The sequence below is a fragment of the Canis lupus genome, chromosome 1 (genome assembly GCF_011100685.1).
Source record: "Canis lupus familiaris isolate Mischka breed German Shepherd chromosome 1, alternate assembly UU_Cfam_GSD_1.0, whole genome shotgun sequence".
Lineage (NCBI taxonomy): Eukaryota > Metazoa > Chordata > Mammalia > Carnivora > Canidae > Canis > Canis lupus.
In genome coordinates, this window is record NC_049222.1 from 61364080 (window position 1) to 61383345 (window position 19266).

General features: G+C 34.1%; 1 protein-coding gene across 6 annotated transcripts in view; it reads right to left on the reverse strand.

Annotated features, from left to right (window-relative positions):
* TBC1D32 (TBC1 domain family member 32) overlaps positions 1-19266 on the reverse strand; it is a 211472-nt gene that overhangs the window by 128568 nt on the left and 63638 nt on the right. For all 6 annotated transcript variants that reach the window (XR_005353848.1, XR_005353847.1, XM_038526673.1 and 3 more), the window contains 5 exons: positions 15796-15997; positions 15149-15231; positions 7728-7866; positions 4481-4568; positions 2304-2422 (listed from right to left, as the gene is read on the reverse strand). Coding sequence is in view for 4 of the 6 variants with exons in the window: in XM_038526673.1 (XP_038382601.1) it covers positions 2304-2422; positions 4481-4568; positions 7728-7866; positions 15149-15231; positions 15796-15997 (631 nt within the window). In the remaining 2 variants the exon portion in view is untranslated. The remainder of the gene's footprint in view (positions 1-2303; positions 2423-4480; positions 4569-7727; positions 7867-15148; positions 15232-15795; positions 15998-19266) is intronic.

A 19266-nucleotide genomic window follows, 5' to 3' on the forward strand; every position in this document is an offset into this window, starting at 1 on the left:
AGGTTTATTGCACTTTTATCTTTGGTTATTTTTGCTAGATACAGAATTCTAGGTTGACTGGGCTTTCCCCTTTTGGCACACAAAAGATGTTCTATTCTCTTCTGGCCTCCATAGTTTCCAATGAGACATCAGCAAACTTTTCTGCTGTTCCCCTGTATGTGTGATTTTATATGGCTTCTTTCATGATTCTTTTCTTTATCTTTAGGTTTCAGCAGTTTTTATGTCTACAATGAGCTTTGCTGCAGTTTCCTTTGTATTTGCATTCTTTGCATAGTCTTCTTTGAGATTCACTAAGTTTCTTCATCTATAAATTTACATTTTCCAAGATATTTGGAAATTTAGCTTTTGTTCAATATCTTTCTGTCCCATTCTCTTTCTCTTCTATTTCTGATATACTAATTGAACATATTAAAGCTTTTGATAAAGGTCTCACAAATCATAGAGGTACTCTCTAGTTTTTCTCTCTGCTCTTCAGATTATATAATTTCTACTGATCTATCTCAAGTTCATGACTTGTTGTTCTGTCATATTTAAATATTCTGTTAAGCTCATCTAGAAAATTATTTCAGATAAAGTGTTTAGTTCTAGAATTTCTATCTAGTTCTTTTATGCGGTTTCTATTTCTCTACTACAACTTCCAACTTGTTCATTCATTACAAGCATATTTTCCTTTGCATTCTAGTTATAAAAACTCCTTCAAAATTCTTATAGATTATTCCAATTTCATCATTTCAATCTCATCTAATAGTTGCCTTTTTCTGTTCAAATCACATCTTATTCTTCATATGTCTAGTAATTATGGATTATGTCCAATATATTGTAAAAGATATCATCCCCAATGCTGACTTTAATAGCTAACATGTCAAATTCAAACTCTAAACTCTGACCTCTGTGGTAAAGAGCATCTGACATTTGTTCAGTCCAAGTTCAGGGGAGGGTCTTATATTGGCATAGTGTACACAAAGAGTTTAAGTGTCCCCTAAGTACATCTTTTCAGAGATCTTCTTCCATCTTCCAGCTCCTGTGTAGCCCTGAAACTTTTCTGCTTTTTCAATGTTGTTAGAGTATGGGTATTTGTCTGTGGAGCACCAACTGGTACTTGCCCTCAGGCAAAAGTCTGTTAAATCCAGAATCTCAAGCAATACCAATCTTCGTATGCATTACTGACTCCCTTCCATTTTTTGGTCTCTTTTTAGCCATTCCAGTGTTTTTAACAAGTTGGTTTTATAAGTGTTTTTCCAGAGTTTGTGTTTTTTACTGGAGGGAACTAGTCTACCATCATAAAAAAGCAGAATTTCATTTTTTTAAGATTTTATAACATCCTTTGAAACTATCCAAGGCTGCCATAAAGCCAAAGTCAGGAATCACTGTATCATTTAACTTTAGTGAAATTTGGGAAATATGTCAAATACATAAAAGCCACTGAGTTATAATAAAGTACTTAAAGAAGTACTTCGGAATTTTTCTTTCTTTGGCACATTACTCTAAATGATAGCATCTTATCTCTGCCCACTGCTCCTCAAATAATCCTGATAACTTTTTTTTTAAAGATTTTATTTATTTATTCATAGAGACAGAGAGAGAGGCAGAGACACAGGCAGAGGGAGAAGCAGCCATCATACAGAGAGCCTGATGTGGGACTCGATCCAGGGTCTCCAGGATCACGCCCTGGGCTGCAGGTGGCGCTAAACCGCTGCGCCACTGGAGCTGCCCATCCTGATAATTTTATACTAAATTTAAATCCAAGGGCAAAAAGCTTCTATATATATATATTTTTTTTTTCCCCACTTTGGTCCCCTGGCTTTTGATTTAGAGTTTTGGCGGGGGGAGGGATGTTTTTTCATAGTAAGTCTACTGTGTGTTACTCTATATTAAGAGAAAAATTACAGTAAAAGTATTGTGAAAGGAAAATATTCTTGCAAAATGCAATTCTCATGGAACACTGGTAGTGCTGGCCACTTGTTTTGGAAAAATAAAAAATGTAGAAATGAAATAAAGGAGAGAAGAGAAACTTAGGAAAAGCTGCTGGTTGCAACTATATACAGATAAAGTCTGGATGAAGTAATTTTTTTTTATTTTATTTATTTATTTTTAAGATTTTATTTCTTTATTCATGAGAGACACAGAGTGAGAGGCAAGAGACATAGGCAGAGGGAGAAGCAGGATCCCCATAGGGAGCACAATGTGGGACTTGATCCAGGATCCCAGGATCATGCCCTGATCCAAAGACAGACGCTCAACTGCTGAGCCACCCAGGCGCCCCTGCATGAATTTCTGAGAGAGATACTCAAATCATTCCTTACCTTCTGACAGCTCCGGTCAATAGGATCCACTGGAGTAGATCTGGGATGAGTTACTCTAACATCATCTCTTCCACATTCCAGATTGGCCCATAGTTCAGTTATAAGTGCATTAATAAATCCTAAGGAGAATTATTTTACATCATATTTACAGTATACTTTTTCTGGAGATTATGGAAGAGACATAATTATCCCTCTGACAAAATTAGTCCACAGTGACAAAAGACACATACTTATTATATCTTGTGTAAGAAATAACCTCTAACCTTGATAGAAATTATATCTCCTGTGGTTCATTATTCCTTCATGATACCTCCCTGTCATAAAACTGTATGATTAAATTCTAAGACACTATTTCCCTGGAGAACTGAATTCTGAGTCTTAGTATTTATCCCCTGGCCAACAACTTCTGAGTATGTTTTTCTGGAAAAAAAAAAAAAAAAAAAAAGTTTACATTTTACTCTGCAAATGGGCCAACAATGAAAGGCAGCTGAAAGGTGGTATATATGTGCATGCATGTGTGTGCTTGTGTGTGTGTGCATGTGTAGGAGATATCAGGAAGGAGGGTATGCACTTAAAGACTGTGTGTTCCTTATTCTAATATAACTTTTTTTATAATTCTTAAGACAATTCATTTCACACAACTTTTGGCTCAATACAGTTTAAATTCTCGTGAGTCAGATACTATATATCTAAATGAAAATGATTATTAAAAAAAATAAAAAAAAATTAAAAAAAAAAAAAAAAAGAAAATGATTATTAAGGCTGACCATTATATTCTTTTATGAAGATTCAAATTACATTTTTAAAAAAGTATAAAACAGAACATCTAATCATAAAATCAGTAAGTTCATAATAACAGTAGAGCAGAAAGGTTTCTCTGGTGTAAGAGAAAAAATGCAGGCTTTGAAATCAAGAATATCAGGGTTAAAATTATAAACCTGCCAGCTCAGTAGTTATATGTCCTTATACAAATCCCTTGACTTCTTAGAGCACCAGTTCCCCCTTTTGAAAACTGAAATAGTACTATATTCAAGGGTTGCCATGAAGTATAAATGGGATGATATATGTAAAGTTACTAATATAGTACCCTAAGATATCATAGGAACTCAAGCAGTGTTGGTCTTCCTTCCATTGTCTATAAAAATATTGCATTTAATCCTCTCATGAGAAACTTGATACTATGAGGCTTTGAAGTTTAATGACTTGACCAACAAGTAAATCTGAGATTAAATCTAATCTCCAAATGCTTCCAATAATGTGCCCCTGAGTATGGCAATGTTAGATTTTATGCTAAAAAGAAAAAAAATAAGTGGTTCAGTTTAGGACAACTTCTGCTAAAGAAACATGTTTCATAATACAAGTACTCAAAATTAGTTTAGCCAAAAGGTTTTAAGATTCATTATAGTAAAATATTTTCATTAAAGAGAGAATCAGTCTTGATCAGTGAAGTTACAAGTCATCAACCCTAAGCTTTGAAAAACATAACCATAGCGTCTCTATTAGAGGTATGCTTTGTCTCCGGTTCAGGGTTTAGATAACCTTAAGATATATTAAGTTAGCAATGTTTAAACTTCTTAAAAATCTAATCCATAGTAGATAATACACGCTGACTGCAAAGACAGTGGTCAAAGCTAAGTGGTGAGAAGAAAGCATTCAAAAAGCAAAAGAGGAAGAAGAGAAATAAGGAAATGGTATGTATGTGTGTATAGTAACTATTGGGGTTGTAAATCTTGAAGTATATTCAGGTCACTAAAACTGAGCATTAAGAAATCCTGTAAGATTCAAAAAAATAAAAAAAAAAAAAGAAAAAGAAAAAGAAATCCTAAAAGATTGAACTGTACTTAGAGGGTATCTTTTTGATTTATAAGATGAAGACAACTCCCTAAAGCATCACGTACGTCTCAGTTTATTTCATTATATTCCATTATTCTCAAAAAAGAGAACAAGGCTGTGTGTGTGTGTACACATATATTTTCAAGGGAAAAAAAATCCATTGCAATATCATGGAAAAGAAAAGATAAAGGAAATCCCATAACTTTCCCTTACTTACCTAAGGCCTAACTTTGGAAAAAGAACTTTGGAGTAAATCTGAGAGCTGGTTGTGCCAGTTAAATTTTCTATTGGTTTGCTCATTTTATTTAAAATTATTAGAATTCTAATTAAAAGGAAAAACTTACCTGAACTTTGTAGTGCTATTGCACCTGCTGCTGTTGAGGCCACTTGGGTTACCAAAACTCCATAGCCAAACTTTTTATGCCTGCTGATCTAGCAACATAAGTAAAGAAGGAACAATGAAAAGCAGGAAAATATAAAATGCTAATATTTCATTTACATGTTACATGTAGAGTTACTGATTCTTCCTATCAGAATACTAAACATTCTTTCAGGTAAAGATAATGAGCAGCAAAACAAACTCAGACACTCTATCAATGAGTTAATATTTTTGACTATCTTATTTCAGATACAGGTTCTGGCCCCAGCCTTAAAATTAAGTATTTTTTTTACCTCGAACAAGTCACTTCTCTTTTTAGATCTAAGTCTCTTCATACATAATAGAAGGAACTTTGACCAGATGAAGATTAACATGCCTTCCAACTTTAAATTCTATTTTTTTTTATTCCTTAGGTTAGTTCTTCAATAAAAAATTTCCTCATTAATAAATCTGTATCGATTGCCAGTTGAACTATACTTGTAAATAATAAAAAACTTTAAAAAATAGTATCTTCTCAATGGTAATTATTTTTAGAGGAAATGTGGTATTTTTTCCCTAAGGTAATTATATATATATATATTACACACACACACACAGAGAATCTTCTCATTAACACAGAGGTTTCTAAACAGTGTTGTAGAAGACCTTGGATAATTTATTATGTCACAAAGATTCATGGCAAAGTACAGAAGTATCACTCTTGGCAGAAAACAATATGGAAATAATAGACATAAAAAAAACCTCCTCCTTTTCAGATCTTAGTTATGACCAGGCTGGCTAATAAAATGGTTGACTTCTAAACAAAGCTAAGTAGCCATTTACAATTTATATTTTTTCAACATTTTGTTAAAAGGATCTGTTTTGATCAAATTTTTTTGATCAAATTTTTAAAATATAAACTGTACATTCAGTTTTGAGGGCAAAAAAAGTAAAAAGTAACTAAAAGACCATGAGAAAGAATTAGATTTCTTCAATTTTCTGCTATTAATGTCTTCATAAGTTTGCCTTCCTTTTCCAATTTTATTACTCGTATCTTCCACCTTCCTTAATTTACCAACATCAGTTCTGTAGTTAGATGACACAGGGGTCCAGAAATATGAATGTCATTTTCCCACTTGCCCTCCTCCATAATAATTGAGAAAACACAGTATTCATCAGTCATCCCCATTGACCCAGCTGATTTAAATACTAGCAGCCAAGGGGCCTCACAAATTCACAGTAAGTACTGAAAAGGAAGAGGCAAAGAAAAACTTCAGAGTAACTTCTCTGAAGAGAAGAGATGCTTTACTAAAGGGAGACTTAGCCTTCATTAACACTGTTAAAGACAAATCTGAGCTTTAGTCTTACTGCTTTCAGTAACTAGGTGTGTGAGCATTCACAGATCACTTAACAAGCTGGGGTCTCTACTTTCTCTTCAGCAAAATAAAGGAAATGGCCTACTGGTTTTCTTACAAGATACCAGAGAATCTAAATTTTCAAAAAATGTCCTGAATAGCATAAAGCACCATTAAAGTATTGTATAATATTATAAGGTTGTGAGTTACTGAGATTTAGGGAACAGAATCTTCTATTATAATCACCAGGCTGGTATAAAGGAAGACTAGATTTTTGTTTACATTCATAAATGTTAAAACAATGGTATCTACTCCTTGGTATATCAACACAATATTAAAAGTTGTGTAAGCATTGTCTCGAGCATTTGATGAGAAAAAAAAATTTCTTTGAATTGCTTGAATATTTTCAAATATGTAAAAAAAAATAAAAATAAAAACACAAATGGTTAACTAAGGACTCAAGGAGATTCAAACTCACCAGCAGAGAAATTCAAATTAAAATGACAAATTCATTTATGTAAACTTAAAACCCCTGAGAAACTTCAATATTTAGTATAGTCCGAATGTTCGTGTCCCCTCAAAACTCACATGTTGGAATCCTGACCGCCAAAGGTGATGTAGTAAGTGGGACTTTGATTAGATCATGAGGTGGAGAGTCCTCATGAACCGGATCAGTACTCTTACAAAAAGATCCCAGAGAGCTCCCTAACTCTTATCCATGTGAGGACAGGAAACATCTATGACCAGAAGAGGGACCTCACCTGACCACTCTGGCATCTTGATCATGGACTTCCAGCCTCCAGAACTGTGAGCAATAAATTTCTGCTGTTTATAAACCACTCAATTTATGGAATTTTAACAGCCCAAATAGGCGAATACAATATTCAACAAGAAATATACATGCCCAGGGATATTACACATATTAAACACATTAGTATGGAAGCCTGGAGTAGAGGGTGCAGGTAGGGTAAAATGGAACTGTGAGTCAGAAATGACATCGGAATAAAATTAATCAAGACAGACATCTTACATGGACAGATAAGGACAGTATGCCATAAACTGAGGCATGTAAATAAGTTCTCTATACTTGAGGTCCATTTAAATCAGAACAATAAAAACACATCTGCACATACAAACCTAATTATCATAAATCCATGAACTAATGTTCATATGTTTTTTTTGTGAAGAGATGGTTGGAGCCCTCCCGCATACACTACTTACTCTTCACAGCCAAAAACTCTCAGTTATTCACAGGGTTAGGTAAAAGTAGGAAATTAGAACTGAAGAACAAATAAAATGGTATTTACAACCTGATAACCTGGTAACATCAATATACAACAGCTGCCAGAAACAAAGAAGACACGTTTAAAAGCATACATATGATCCTATAAAGCCAAGTTCAGAGATGTTTATACTATCACAGCAAAAAGCTGAATACACTTCACTGAACTTCTGAGAAAAAGCTAAATTATACTGTACATTTTACTTAATAGTATTAGTAAAATCCCTCGGCAAGTAGGTTTTTTAAATGTGAGGACTAAATTCTTATTAACATTTACACCCGATGAGGTTTCTCCCCTTCCTGAAATTCCACGCAGTTTTAGTATAACCAGATGTTTCTTATACTTATAACACATCTGGATGGTTAACTATATTTTTCAATTCCATCTGGTTACTTCCCATCCTGTAAACATATCCATAGATAGCAACATCAACTCTAACGCTTTCCTGAAAAAATATCAAGTTAAATATTACAATGCTATATGGCTTTTTAATTGAAGTTTAATAACCTCTTCACACAGAGAAGACAGAATAATGTTCTTTATAGCTTTTACAGCAACAAAAATTCTTTTGCCTGCGGCAGATGGTAACTCATACCTGTAATTTTTTTGCATATCGGTTGAACATAAATGTCACACATTCGTTGATGGCACCTGTTCTTTGAAGAAATAGTAGTCCTTTGGGAGTGGCAGCAAAATTTAGTAAATCATCTAACAAATTCTCTTCCCAAGCCATACTGAAACAGGTAAAAGAAAAGTATTCATTCCTTTATTACACTCAAAACTGAAAAGAAAATATTACAGCTTAATACTGGTGATAAACTTATAGAGGACACACTGATTGCAAAATATTCAGTTTAAAAAATAAGATTAAAAGTATCGTTTCCTTGATAGTGAGTTTTTATTATTATATTTTCTATCTCAGTAAGTTTCTTTCACTTTAATCAAATATGAACTACAGGTATCAGCATTTTTTATTACATCTAGGTTCTCTCATCTGTGCCTTAATTTCATTCTCTTCTCCTACTATAATTCTGCTGGGCCTGGCGTCTCCAAGCCCCAACTCTCCATTATTTCTATACTTTCTTTTCACTACAGAGTATTTATCTTCCAACATTCTAAAGTATATCAGGCACAATATCTTTATTTTCATAGGTTTTTAATTTCACTTTTGGAGAATGATATTTCTTTCCTCAAAACACTTTTTTAAAGGAAGGCCAGTAATATTCTCCAGAGAAAAAATCTGAAACATTCAGAAGACACAGTTAATAGGAAAGTCAGAGCTAGAAATATGGAATCATATGTAGATAAGCAGTTCATTCAGAAGTACCAAAAGGAGAAAATGTACTACCCAACTGGATGCTCCTGTCTGGAAAGAAACTTTAGATATAAAATTATGCCAAAAATCAATATCTACACATATAGTGAAACTGTGAATATGTAGAAGTGTGCATTTTCTCCCTAAGGAAGTCACAGAAATCTGTTTTGGAAATGATTGTAAAGAAATTTGAAATCCAGGACTTTTCTGGATCAAAAAAAGAACTATTAGTACAGGTTTTGACAAATATATCCCTATATACCAATCACAAAGCAATGGCCAAAGATATAACCATGTTTAAATAACAAATTCTACCATAGACAGAGAACAGAAACACAAAGAAATGGGCTCTACTTTTAAGGCAAATGCAGGCAATGAAACCAAATTTAGTTCCAGTAGGGTACAAATGACTAACAAAATTACATATGAGACACAAAACCAGTGCTAGGCTCACTGCTTAAGACCTAGGTCTTAAAAAAAAAAAAAAAAAGACCTAGGTCTTAGCAAGACTAATAAAAATAATATACATTTAGCTGAATTAAAATAAAATTTATATATTAAAAAAATTACATTTAACAAAATACTTATATATGTATAACACAGTCTCTAAAAGTAGGGCTTTGACAAGCCACAAGGCTAGGGGAACAGGAAGACACAGATCCTCATTTCTTGAAATGAGTACATTATCAATTTATTTTCTAGTTCTTCAGTTCTATCTGTGATGTTATCTACATCATTACTGACAGGAGCCTCAAAATGCCAAGATGATATTTATTTAAAACACAACCATAAAAGAGAAAAACAATAAAACTGAGCAGGGAGAAATGAACATAAATAGGGAGAAACAGTAAGGGAAGAGTGAGAAAAGTAGGGAAAGAAGCAAACAAAAAGACTCTCAAAAATGAACTCCCAAACTTTAAAAGATATCTAAGTTAAGAGCTAGCAGAATCAACACTTATCAAATCAATCTATTCCAGCTGAAATAATTTCCAGAATTAATGACTAAAATAAATTTATGATATTCAAAGGAAGATTTTTAAAATTTTTCTATTAAAACTGAAGTAAAAAAGCAAAAGGGAAATAAAAACAGGTACTTTTTTTAAAAAGAAACACTGGAAATTTGGAAATAAAGAAACACAGTCAATTAAACACAAAGAATTACTGGATAGAAGAAAGGTAAAAAAAATAAATGTTTAACAAATGAGATATGGAGCACAGACTGAAAAGTCTCAAAATATATCAAATAAAAGCAGTAAAAGAGAATGAAAGGAATATTTAAAAAGATAATAAGAATTTTCTAGATTTACGGAAAGATATCACAGCTAAATTATAAGCTGTGAGAAAGGATATGACCTATAAGAGAAAGGTGATTATACTAACAGATTTGTCAGTTACTGTTTATTCCAGAAGAAAATGGAATAATAGCTTCAAACACTAATGAGAAATAATTATCTACCAAAACTTTTATCCCCAGATAAACTATCAACTACTACTTGTGATAAGTGAAACTGTCAACAACCACTGAGCCTGGGTGACTCAGTCCGTTAAGCACCGGACTCTTGTTTTCAGCTAGGGTCATGTCAGGGTCATGGGATAAAGCCCTGCATTGGACTCTGCTCAACATAAGTTGGCTTGGGCTCCCTCTCTCCCTCTCCCTCTGTCTTCTCTCTCTCTCTCTCAATAAAATCTTTAAAAAAAAAGAGGGGGGGAGGGTGAGATAGAGGGTGGGGAAGTGGATGGAGAGAAAGAACAAATACCACATTGAAGGGTGGGTTTGTGGGCTGGGGGAAAAATAGTCATTTTCAGATATAGAGGGAATATCAGTTAAATGCTCTTCAAACCCTTAAAAAACAAAGGAATACTATTTGGAAACTTAAAAATATACTTTATCGGGGGCGGGTGAGACTATGAGAAAGAATGGACTATAAGTTTTAACAAATGGCAAAAATAATAAATGTCTACAAATTTAATAACTGACTGAAAAGAAAAATTAGGTCCTTCCAATAAAGAACATAAAATAAGGTTTTTCAAGCAAAGACAGATTTGGGGTTTAAATGACCCTATAATACATCACAAATCTCAACCAACATAAAAGGATATATATAATGCAATCCAGATTCTCTAAAAATATAAATTAATTATAAGTCAACAGTTTTGTAAAAAAGATAATAGCAAAAATAACTGTTTTAAATGAGTGTATTGCAAATACTTCATGGATTAAAGAGTAAAATCCAAATAGGAAGCTCTTAAAATATTTAAAAGAGCTTAATATGAAAGTGCTACATATCAAAATATATTAAAATTAGTATGGCTGCTATAGTTTGCTTCTCTCAATATCCATTCTCATCCCCCCCACCTTTTTTTTAAGATTTTATTTACTTATGCATAAAAGACAGAGAGAGAGAGTGAGAGGCAGAGCCACAGGCAGAGGGAGAAGCAGACTCCACGCAGGGAGCCCGACGTGGGACTCGATCCCAGGGCTCCAGGATCCCACCCCGGGCTGAAGGCGGCACTAAACCGCTGAGCCACCGGGGCTGCCCTCATTCCCCTTTTCATTTACTTTCTTATACTACATAAGCTAGGGAAGGAGAAAAGATGAAAAGGAGAGAGAGAAAGATGAAAAGAGCATTAGCAAATCTAAAACCTGGTCTTTGCATAAACTAATGCAAATAAGTAGCTAAATAGGGAAAAGGGCCAAAAAAAATACTAAGACACAAAAAATAATTATAAGTAAAGAATTTTTAATCATAAAGAATATTTTGAACACATTAACAAAAAAATGTTTAGATTGAAAAATGTAGTCTTTTTAGAAAATATAACCAAGTCTCTCAAACACAAATAAAAAACCTGAATAACCATTAGCCACTGGGACACCTGGGTGGCTCAGTGGTTGAGTGTCTGCTTTGGCTCAGGGCATAATCCCAGAGTCCCAGGATCAAGTCCCACACATGGGGGCTCCCTGCATGGAACCTGCTTCTCCCTCTGTCTGTATCTCTGCCTCTCTCTCTGTGTGCATCTCTCATGAATAAATAAATAAAATCTTAAAAAAAAAAATTAGCCATTAAAGAAAGTGCATTTTAAAGTCTACCTTGATTCCCATCCCCCAAAATAAAACAACACTGGCAAAAAAACTTACAGGTTGCATCCCACAATTCTGAAAAATTATACAGAATTGACATAATTTAGTTTATCTTCTCTGCCATGATCTTAGCATTTAATTGTTTCAATTATAGAAAAGACACTGTTTCAAAATGGAAAATCCAAGCCATTAAATTTGTTTATTGGTGCTGGGATAAGGGTATTGGCAACAAGTACACAGTTTTGTTAGCTTATGAGAACTGGTCAAAGACTCCTCCTGACCCCCAACTTTACCCTCTAGTTTTCTAAAGGCCTCTTGATGATTGGTTGGGGCAGATTGGGCACATTGTTTTCCCTCTGATTATATTCTTCTCTTTGGTCACCCTAATGATCCCACATGGTTTGTCATCACTATTAATCAACCAAACCAGCATGGTAGAAATTTCAGATGGGGCTACAATTTTAGGTCTAGATTTAAAAGACACCAAACCCCTATGATGACTACATAAAAACTTCTATCTTCTCTGTAGTATAGTAAAGCATCAATAAATGGAAGGCGGGAATTTTTAACATATGCTATCAGAAAATAAAAGCTCAAAATACCTAACATTAGTCTATCAGAGGCTCAAAAATATTAATTTTAGCAACCTAATTTTACCTTTATCATTTCAGTCTTAGTCTTACTGTTGGTGTCATTATTTAGAAACTAGTGTCTAGAGGTAGGAGAAGTGTTATTAATTTATTCACTTATTCAAGAAAGGTATCAGGAATGGGAGAAGATATTTGCAAATAATATATCTGATAAAGGGCTAGTGTTCAAAATAAGAATTTATACAACTCAACCCCCTCCCAAAATATTGCAATTAAAAAATGGGCATTAGATGACAAGACTAGACATAAAAGAAGACATACAAATGGACAACAGACACACGATGAGATGTTCAATATCAATCATCAGGGAAATGCAACTCAAAACCACAAGGGGATATCATCTCGCACCTGTCTTAATGGCTAAAATGAAAAACACAAGAAAAAACAAGTATTGGCAAGGATGTGGAGAAAAAGGAATCCCTGTGCACTTTTGGTGCAAACTGGTGCAGCCACTATGGAAAATGGTATGGAGGTTCCTCAAAAAATTAAGAACAGATCTACCATATGATCCAGTAATTCCACTGGAATAGTACTTAGCCACAAAAGAGAATGAAACCACACTCTTGGCATAACATGGATGGAGCTACAAAATATAATGCTTAAGTGAAATATGTCAGCTGGAAAAAGACAAATACAATGTAATTGCACACATATGTGGAATTTAAGAAACAAAACAAGAGCAACAAAAAATGACAATTCAAAAAGCAGACTCTTAATAAAAACAAATGGTTACCAGAGGGGAGGCAGGTGGGGTTACAGGTGAAATAAGTAAAGGGGTTTAAGAGTACACTTATCACCATGAGCACTAAGAAACGTATGTATGTATGAAATTGTTGAATCACTATACTGTATACCTAAAAGTAATGTAACACTCACTGTATGTTAATTATACTGGAATTAAAAAAAAAAAAAAGTAATCTCCTATGTACTGGCATTAAGATAGTCTAGTTAACTGACCCAGATGGTTTTACACTCAATTTTACCAAACTACAAAGGAACAAATAATGTCTATCTCATACCAACTTCTCAACACAGAAGAACAAAAGACATTCAGCTCTATGAGCTAATTTAATTTCAATGATGAAAATGAAATCAACAGTTCTGACTCTATATTATCAAAAACTCTATTAAATCTTTTGCTTCTAAGACATTACTATCATGCATTGAGGGAAACTCCTCTTTCCCCCAGAATCAAGATTCTACATGGAGCACATTCCCCAGTTTCACATTGCTTGCCCCTCCCCACCTACCACCTACTCACTTACTCCTCCTCTTGGAAGAAAGGACTCCAGAGACCTGAGGAAGACTTAAGCATGCCTGCCTAAGTAATGCCTCTCTCTTAGTCTACTTGTTTGTTATCCAGCTACCTGTAGGAAGCACACACTCTGCTTTCTTCTACTATGTAGTTAAGTTTGATCTTTGTAAACTCTGCCTTAGAGGGAAGCCTATGGCCATCCACTGCCAATTATGACAGGAGGGTATATCTAATAAGAATTAGATTACTGAGAAATTACTGAGAGTAAGTTTATTAACTACATTAATCATGTTCCCTCTTCAAGCCTATTGACCATACTATTTCTTCCATCTGAAATAATGTTCAGTTTTTAGTCAGTTAACAACTGTTCTGTTTAACTTAGCTTAACAACTTCTTATGGAAAGATTTCCCCCACAAGTTGCTTTCCCAATGGACCCAGCATAGCCCCATCATATAAACTTAGCATACTATATTGCCACGTTGTATTTATTTGTATTCTAAACTACACAATAAGCTCTTAAGGCATACAGTTATCCTCAGAAGTCAAAGCACTTGGTCCAATATACAGCTGAATGAATTAGAAAATGAATGCATGCAAAATGAAAAACAACAAATCACAAAACACCTCAAAGAAAACAGATCTAGGGGTGCCTGGGTGGCTCAGCTGGTTAAGAGTCTTGGGATCCAGCCACCTCAGGGTCCCTGCTCAGCGGGAAGTCTGCTTCTCCCTCTGTTGCCCTCCCGTGTGCTCTGTCTCACTCTCAAATACATAAAGTCTTAAAAAAAAAAGAAAAAAGAAAAAATATATCTAAAAATTACCTCAAAAATTGCAGAAATTGTCTCCCCTCCCTCCCCCCACACACACAAATGGTAATAGATTTAAATTCATGACAACTATCAGAAAAAAGTTACAGCTGATTTTTTAGAGGAGAATTAACTATTTGTTGAACTATTACACTGTTAAGGAAATGAAAAAGGCTTTTTGTTGGACTTCTTTAAACCATGCCTACCTGAAATGTTGATATTTAAATTTTTCTTAAGAATATCCCTTAAAGTTCTATTATCTGCTTAGAGTATGCCAACAACTAAGAAGGGAATCCTGGTACAAAAATCACCAGATCTTAATTTTTTTTAAATATTGTTTTTCCCTTATTAATCTGATCCCATGTCCTATTGGTATTTGTGAAAACATATGGAGACATCTAAATTAAAAACTGTAAATACTGATTTAAATTATTTTCCAATGCCAAAATATAATTAAAATCCATTCCCACACATTTTGAAAAATCATAATTTAAATATAAATAGACTTCATTGGCATTTGAAAACACTTTATTACTACAGGAATTCCCTAGTTAGCTTTCCAAATTTAGTAGTTGATAATTCTCCACATTTTCGGAAACATTGCACAGATCCAATTTCTTAACCCAAAATGTAAACACAGGATAAAGCACATATAAAAAATAATGCTAGATTAAAGGTACAAGTGTGACATAATCTCTAACATCACCCCTAAATGTAATTTTTCTTAATCCTATATGTATACAGTTACCTTCCTGTATATTCTTTTTTTCAGATTTTATTCCAATCCCAGTTAATTAACATTTGATATAATAGTTTCAGGAGTATTTTTGCTATACTATTCAATTACATTCTTATTTTTAAATTATTTCAGCAAATGTAGAGAAAAAGATAAGTTTAGTCCAACTGTGCTTACATGTTTTGGGATTCCTGGCTTATCGAAGAAACAGAATCTGAGCCTTTTACTGGAGTAGGAATTCTTTCTGATAGCAAACTTGTCTAAAATATAACAGATTACATTATTTTTTATTGATAGCATTATTCATAAGATCTCATGATACATTTTTACAGTTGATCCTTAATATGATTAAAATTAAATTACCTTCAAATTTTAAGTTATTTTGTTTTTAATTAAATATCACATAAAATATTTTATAAGGGAAGTATATAAGTATGGGGGAAAGGCTTATAAGTTCACTGATACATACTGACTACTGCTACAGTTTTTTTTTTCTAATATCCATAACAAAACTCTAGCTGTCTGTAAAAATGCTTAGAAATAGCTTCGAAAGAACAAAGTCAGTTTATGCAAAGATAATCTATCTAAAGCCTCTCCTACCAGAAGAAAAGACTTTGAAGTGCTCAGTTTGTCCTAGAACTTTGTCCTGGTTGGAGATGAGGTGAAGTCATCCTGTACCAAATTAAAAAGCATTATGTTCCCTAGAGTACTGTGATGCTAAAAAAATCATATTTGCTCCAGTAAGAGAGTCTAACTGCATTACAACAGTGACTATCTTTGAAATAAAGATTTGCAGGGAGGATAAAAAGCTTGAAAATTCTTACCTTCTTCCATGCCTTTGCTATAGACTCATGCAAACTATAAGGAATTAACACCTGCAGGCCTTCACATGTACCATATATTTGACGACACACAGAAATAAAAGCTCCTTTAACCACAGGCAACATTTCCGATCCAGAAAAAATAGAGATATCTTCATCAAGAAGCTTTTTCGAAAACTGGGCAATTATATGAGCACCTGTAGGACTAAAACATGATAGACTGAAAGTGACTCCAAGGTTAAGAATCACAACCTCTTAAAGTACTACCAAAAAGTCTAGCCGTATCACAAACTTTGCATTTGCCTGGCTCCCCTTTAGTTCTCTAGCTTTTCTCTGACATGTCAATATTCCTGTTCCTGCACATGTACACATAAATAATGAGGGCATACTTTAACTATCCACATACTCCTCCATCCAATTGCAACAGTTACTAACATTTTGCCAGTCTTGTTTTACTGATTCTCTCACCTCCCCCTCTGCCCACCTATGTTGGAATATTATATACTAAATCCCAGATATCCTTCTGTCCACCTCTACTGGAATATTAAATGCTAAACCCCAGACATCATCTTACCTAGATGTATACTAGGTATAACTAACAAAAGTATAATTTTTAATATTATCTGATAATCCACCCATATCAAGATTCTCCACCATATCAAGGTGTTCCTTATAATAGATATGTATAAATCAAAATTCAAACAAGTTTCATAGAGTGCTTTAAGTTGTGATCATTTAGGCCCTCTCCTTTCTTTTTTACCCATGCCATTTCTTTATTCTTTTTGCTTCACCATGGTGTCATTTGTGTTCCTCTACTTCTCCATATTTCCTATAAATTGATAATTATATCTAGGGGCTTAAAGTTCAATTTATTTTTTCTTGACAAAATAACTTCATTGGTAGTTGCTGTTGTGTACCTTGTACTATATCATATCATTAGATACATATCTGGTTTTCCCAATTTTAATGGTGCTAAAAATCAACTGGTCAGATGGTATGAGCCTGAATTCTCCTGTGGGAAGTCCTCCCCCCATCAAGCCTTTTACTTAATGGTTTTAGCATCAATTCATCATAATCTCCTACATCAACTATTTTATTAGGAGTTTCCAAATGATGATTTTCTAGTTATTCTGCATTAACTAAAGTTTTTCTATGAAGAACTTTATCCTCAGTAACTTAATAGTTACATTAAAATACAGTTTGCCGGCAGCCTGGGTGGCTCACTGGTTTAGCGCCACCTTCAGCCCAGGGCGTGATCCTGGAGACCCGGGAAGGAGTCCCACATCGGGATCCCTGCATGGAGCCTGCTTCTCCTTCTGCCTGTGTCTCTGCCTCTCTCTCTCTCTCTCTCTCTCTCTCTCTCTGTGTGTGTGTGTCTGTCTGTCTCATGAATGAATAAATAAAATCATTAAAAAAAATTTTTGTTTAAAATACAGTTTGTACAGGGGCGCCTGGGCAGCACAGTAGGTTAAGTGTTCTATTCTTGGTTTCAGCTCAGGTCATGATCTCAGGGTCCGCAGATAGAGCCCCACATTGGGCTCCATGCTCAGCAGGGAGTCTGCTTGAGATTCTCTTTCTCTCTCCTGTCCCTCCCACTCATGCTCATGCTTGTACACTCTCTAATCAATAAATGTTTTTTTTAATTGTTTGTATAGGAAATAGAAAAAAAAGAGTTTGAACATTTTTCATTAATTTGCAAAATGATGAGTTGGTATCCTCACAACCTTAGTGGATAATTGACAGGATTTTCTTTTTTAAATTTTAGTGTTTTTAAAGCCATTTTGTATGCTTTATGTATGTCAATCATTAAAGTCATTTTTTAAAAAAGATTTTATTTATTTATTCATGAGACACACAGAGAGAGAGGCAGAGACATAGGCAGAGGGAGAAGCAGGCTCCCTGAAGACAGCCTGATGCGGGACTTGATCCCAGGACCTCAGGATCACAACCTGAGCCAAAGGCAGATACTCAAACACTGAGCCAGCCAAGTGCCCCTACAGTCATTTTTTAATCCTCAAATTATCCATCTTAAACCAGTAAAGAGGCCCCTTCTGGTAACCTGGGATACTTCTGACACTATGATTTTAGTCTTAGATAACTTCCTCACTTTCTAGAATGGTAAGATATCTCAGGATCACCTTAAACATTTCCTGGCCCAGTTCAGAAACAACTACCTTCAAGGATCCCTTCCTCCTTTTGTAAGAAACAACAACAACCACAACAAAAACTTAGATATTTAGAGACCACAATCTGGGTGCCAACTCAATGCTAAGAGATTGTCTTTACTTCTAGGCCTTTTCAGCAGCAGTTGTAAGAAAAGTATAAGAAAAATGAGTTAATACTTTTATTTCCATTATAAATTTAAAATTCAAGTTTCACTTCTTTAATTCTATATTCTAGTTCCTTATGATGCTAATCACTTGCTTCATTTTGGAATATGTGCTAATAGTTTCAAAATACATTGAACACAGTTTAAGATCACTCTGAGAATTCTTTTTTTCAAACATAAGATATATCCACTAGAAATGTTCAAATCAGATCACTTGAAATAATTTTTTTTCCTCTGCATAGGCAGGTTACTTACTTGGTAGTTAAATTCACTTATTTCCATTTGTTTGAATTTCTTTTAAATTTGAATTTTTCTTTTTGATTTAACTTTTACATTTAGCGTGTGAAAGAGCTACATGACTCCAAAGTCAAATCTAGGTAAAATCAATGCATAGCCCTGTATATCTCATATCTATACCACCCTACCCACATGGTTTTCTCCCTTCTTCTAAAACTATTACTTTTTAGTTTACCCTTTTATCACTCTTTTTGAAAAATATCAATATGATTTGTTAATTCATATTCCCTTCTATTATTTAAAGGTAGCATTCTAAAACATTTTGCGGTATTTGTTCACAAATATCCTGACAATAACTCCATAGGAATACATAAAAAAATTCCATGTTCCCATTGCACTGTTGCCAAGTGCTCCTTTGTGCAAACACAAATGTCTATATAGGAAAAATTTTTCAGACAAACCTCAAATAAGGAATAAAAAGAAACAAAAGGTTGGTCTTCTTCATATTACAAAAGAATTGTTATCTATATAGAAAAAGACTTCCAGTTGAGTATGGCAGATTGAACACACACATTCACAACTGCACTCTCTTAAAACACTAAAATGCAGAAGTAAAGGGAATTTTCAGAAGGCTTTCATAGCTGTCAAGGAGAAAAGAAAGGATGTGACAGTAACAATGTTTTGGAATCTAGAAATGGGAAAGAAAGCAGCAGCAATTCAGGACCTGAAAAAACTGAATGATCAGCCACAATGCAGAACACAGGACAGAATTTATTTCATAGAACCTCTCAAAAAATTCAAATTGATGGTTTCAAGTATCTCTGGAATTAGGGGCAGAAGTGGGACTGAAAACAGACAGAAGGGCTGCCTGAAAGTCAGCTTAAAAAGAAGTCTGATCAGCTTCCCTT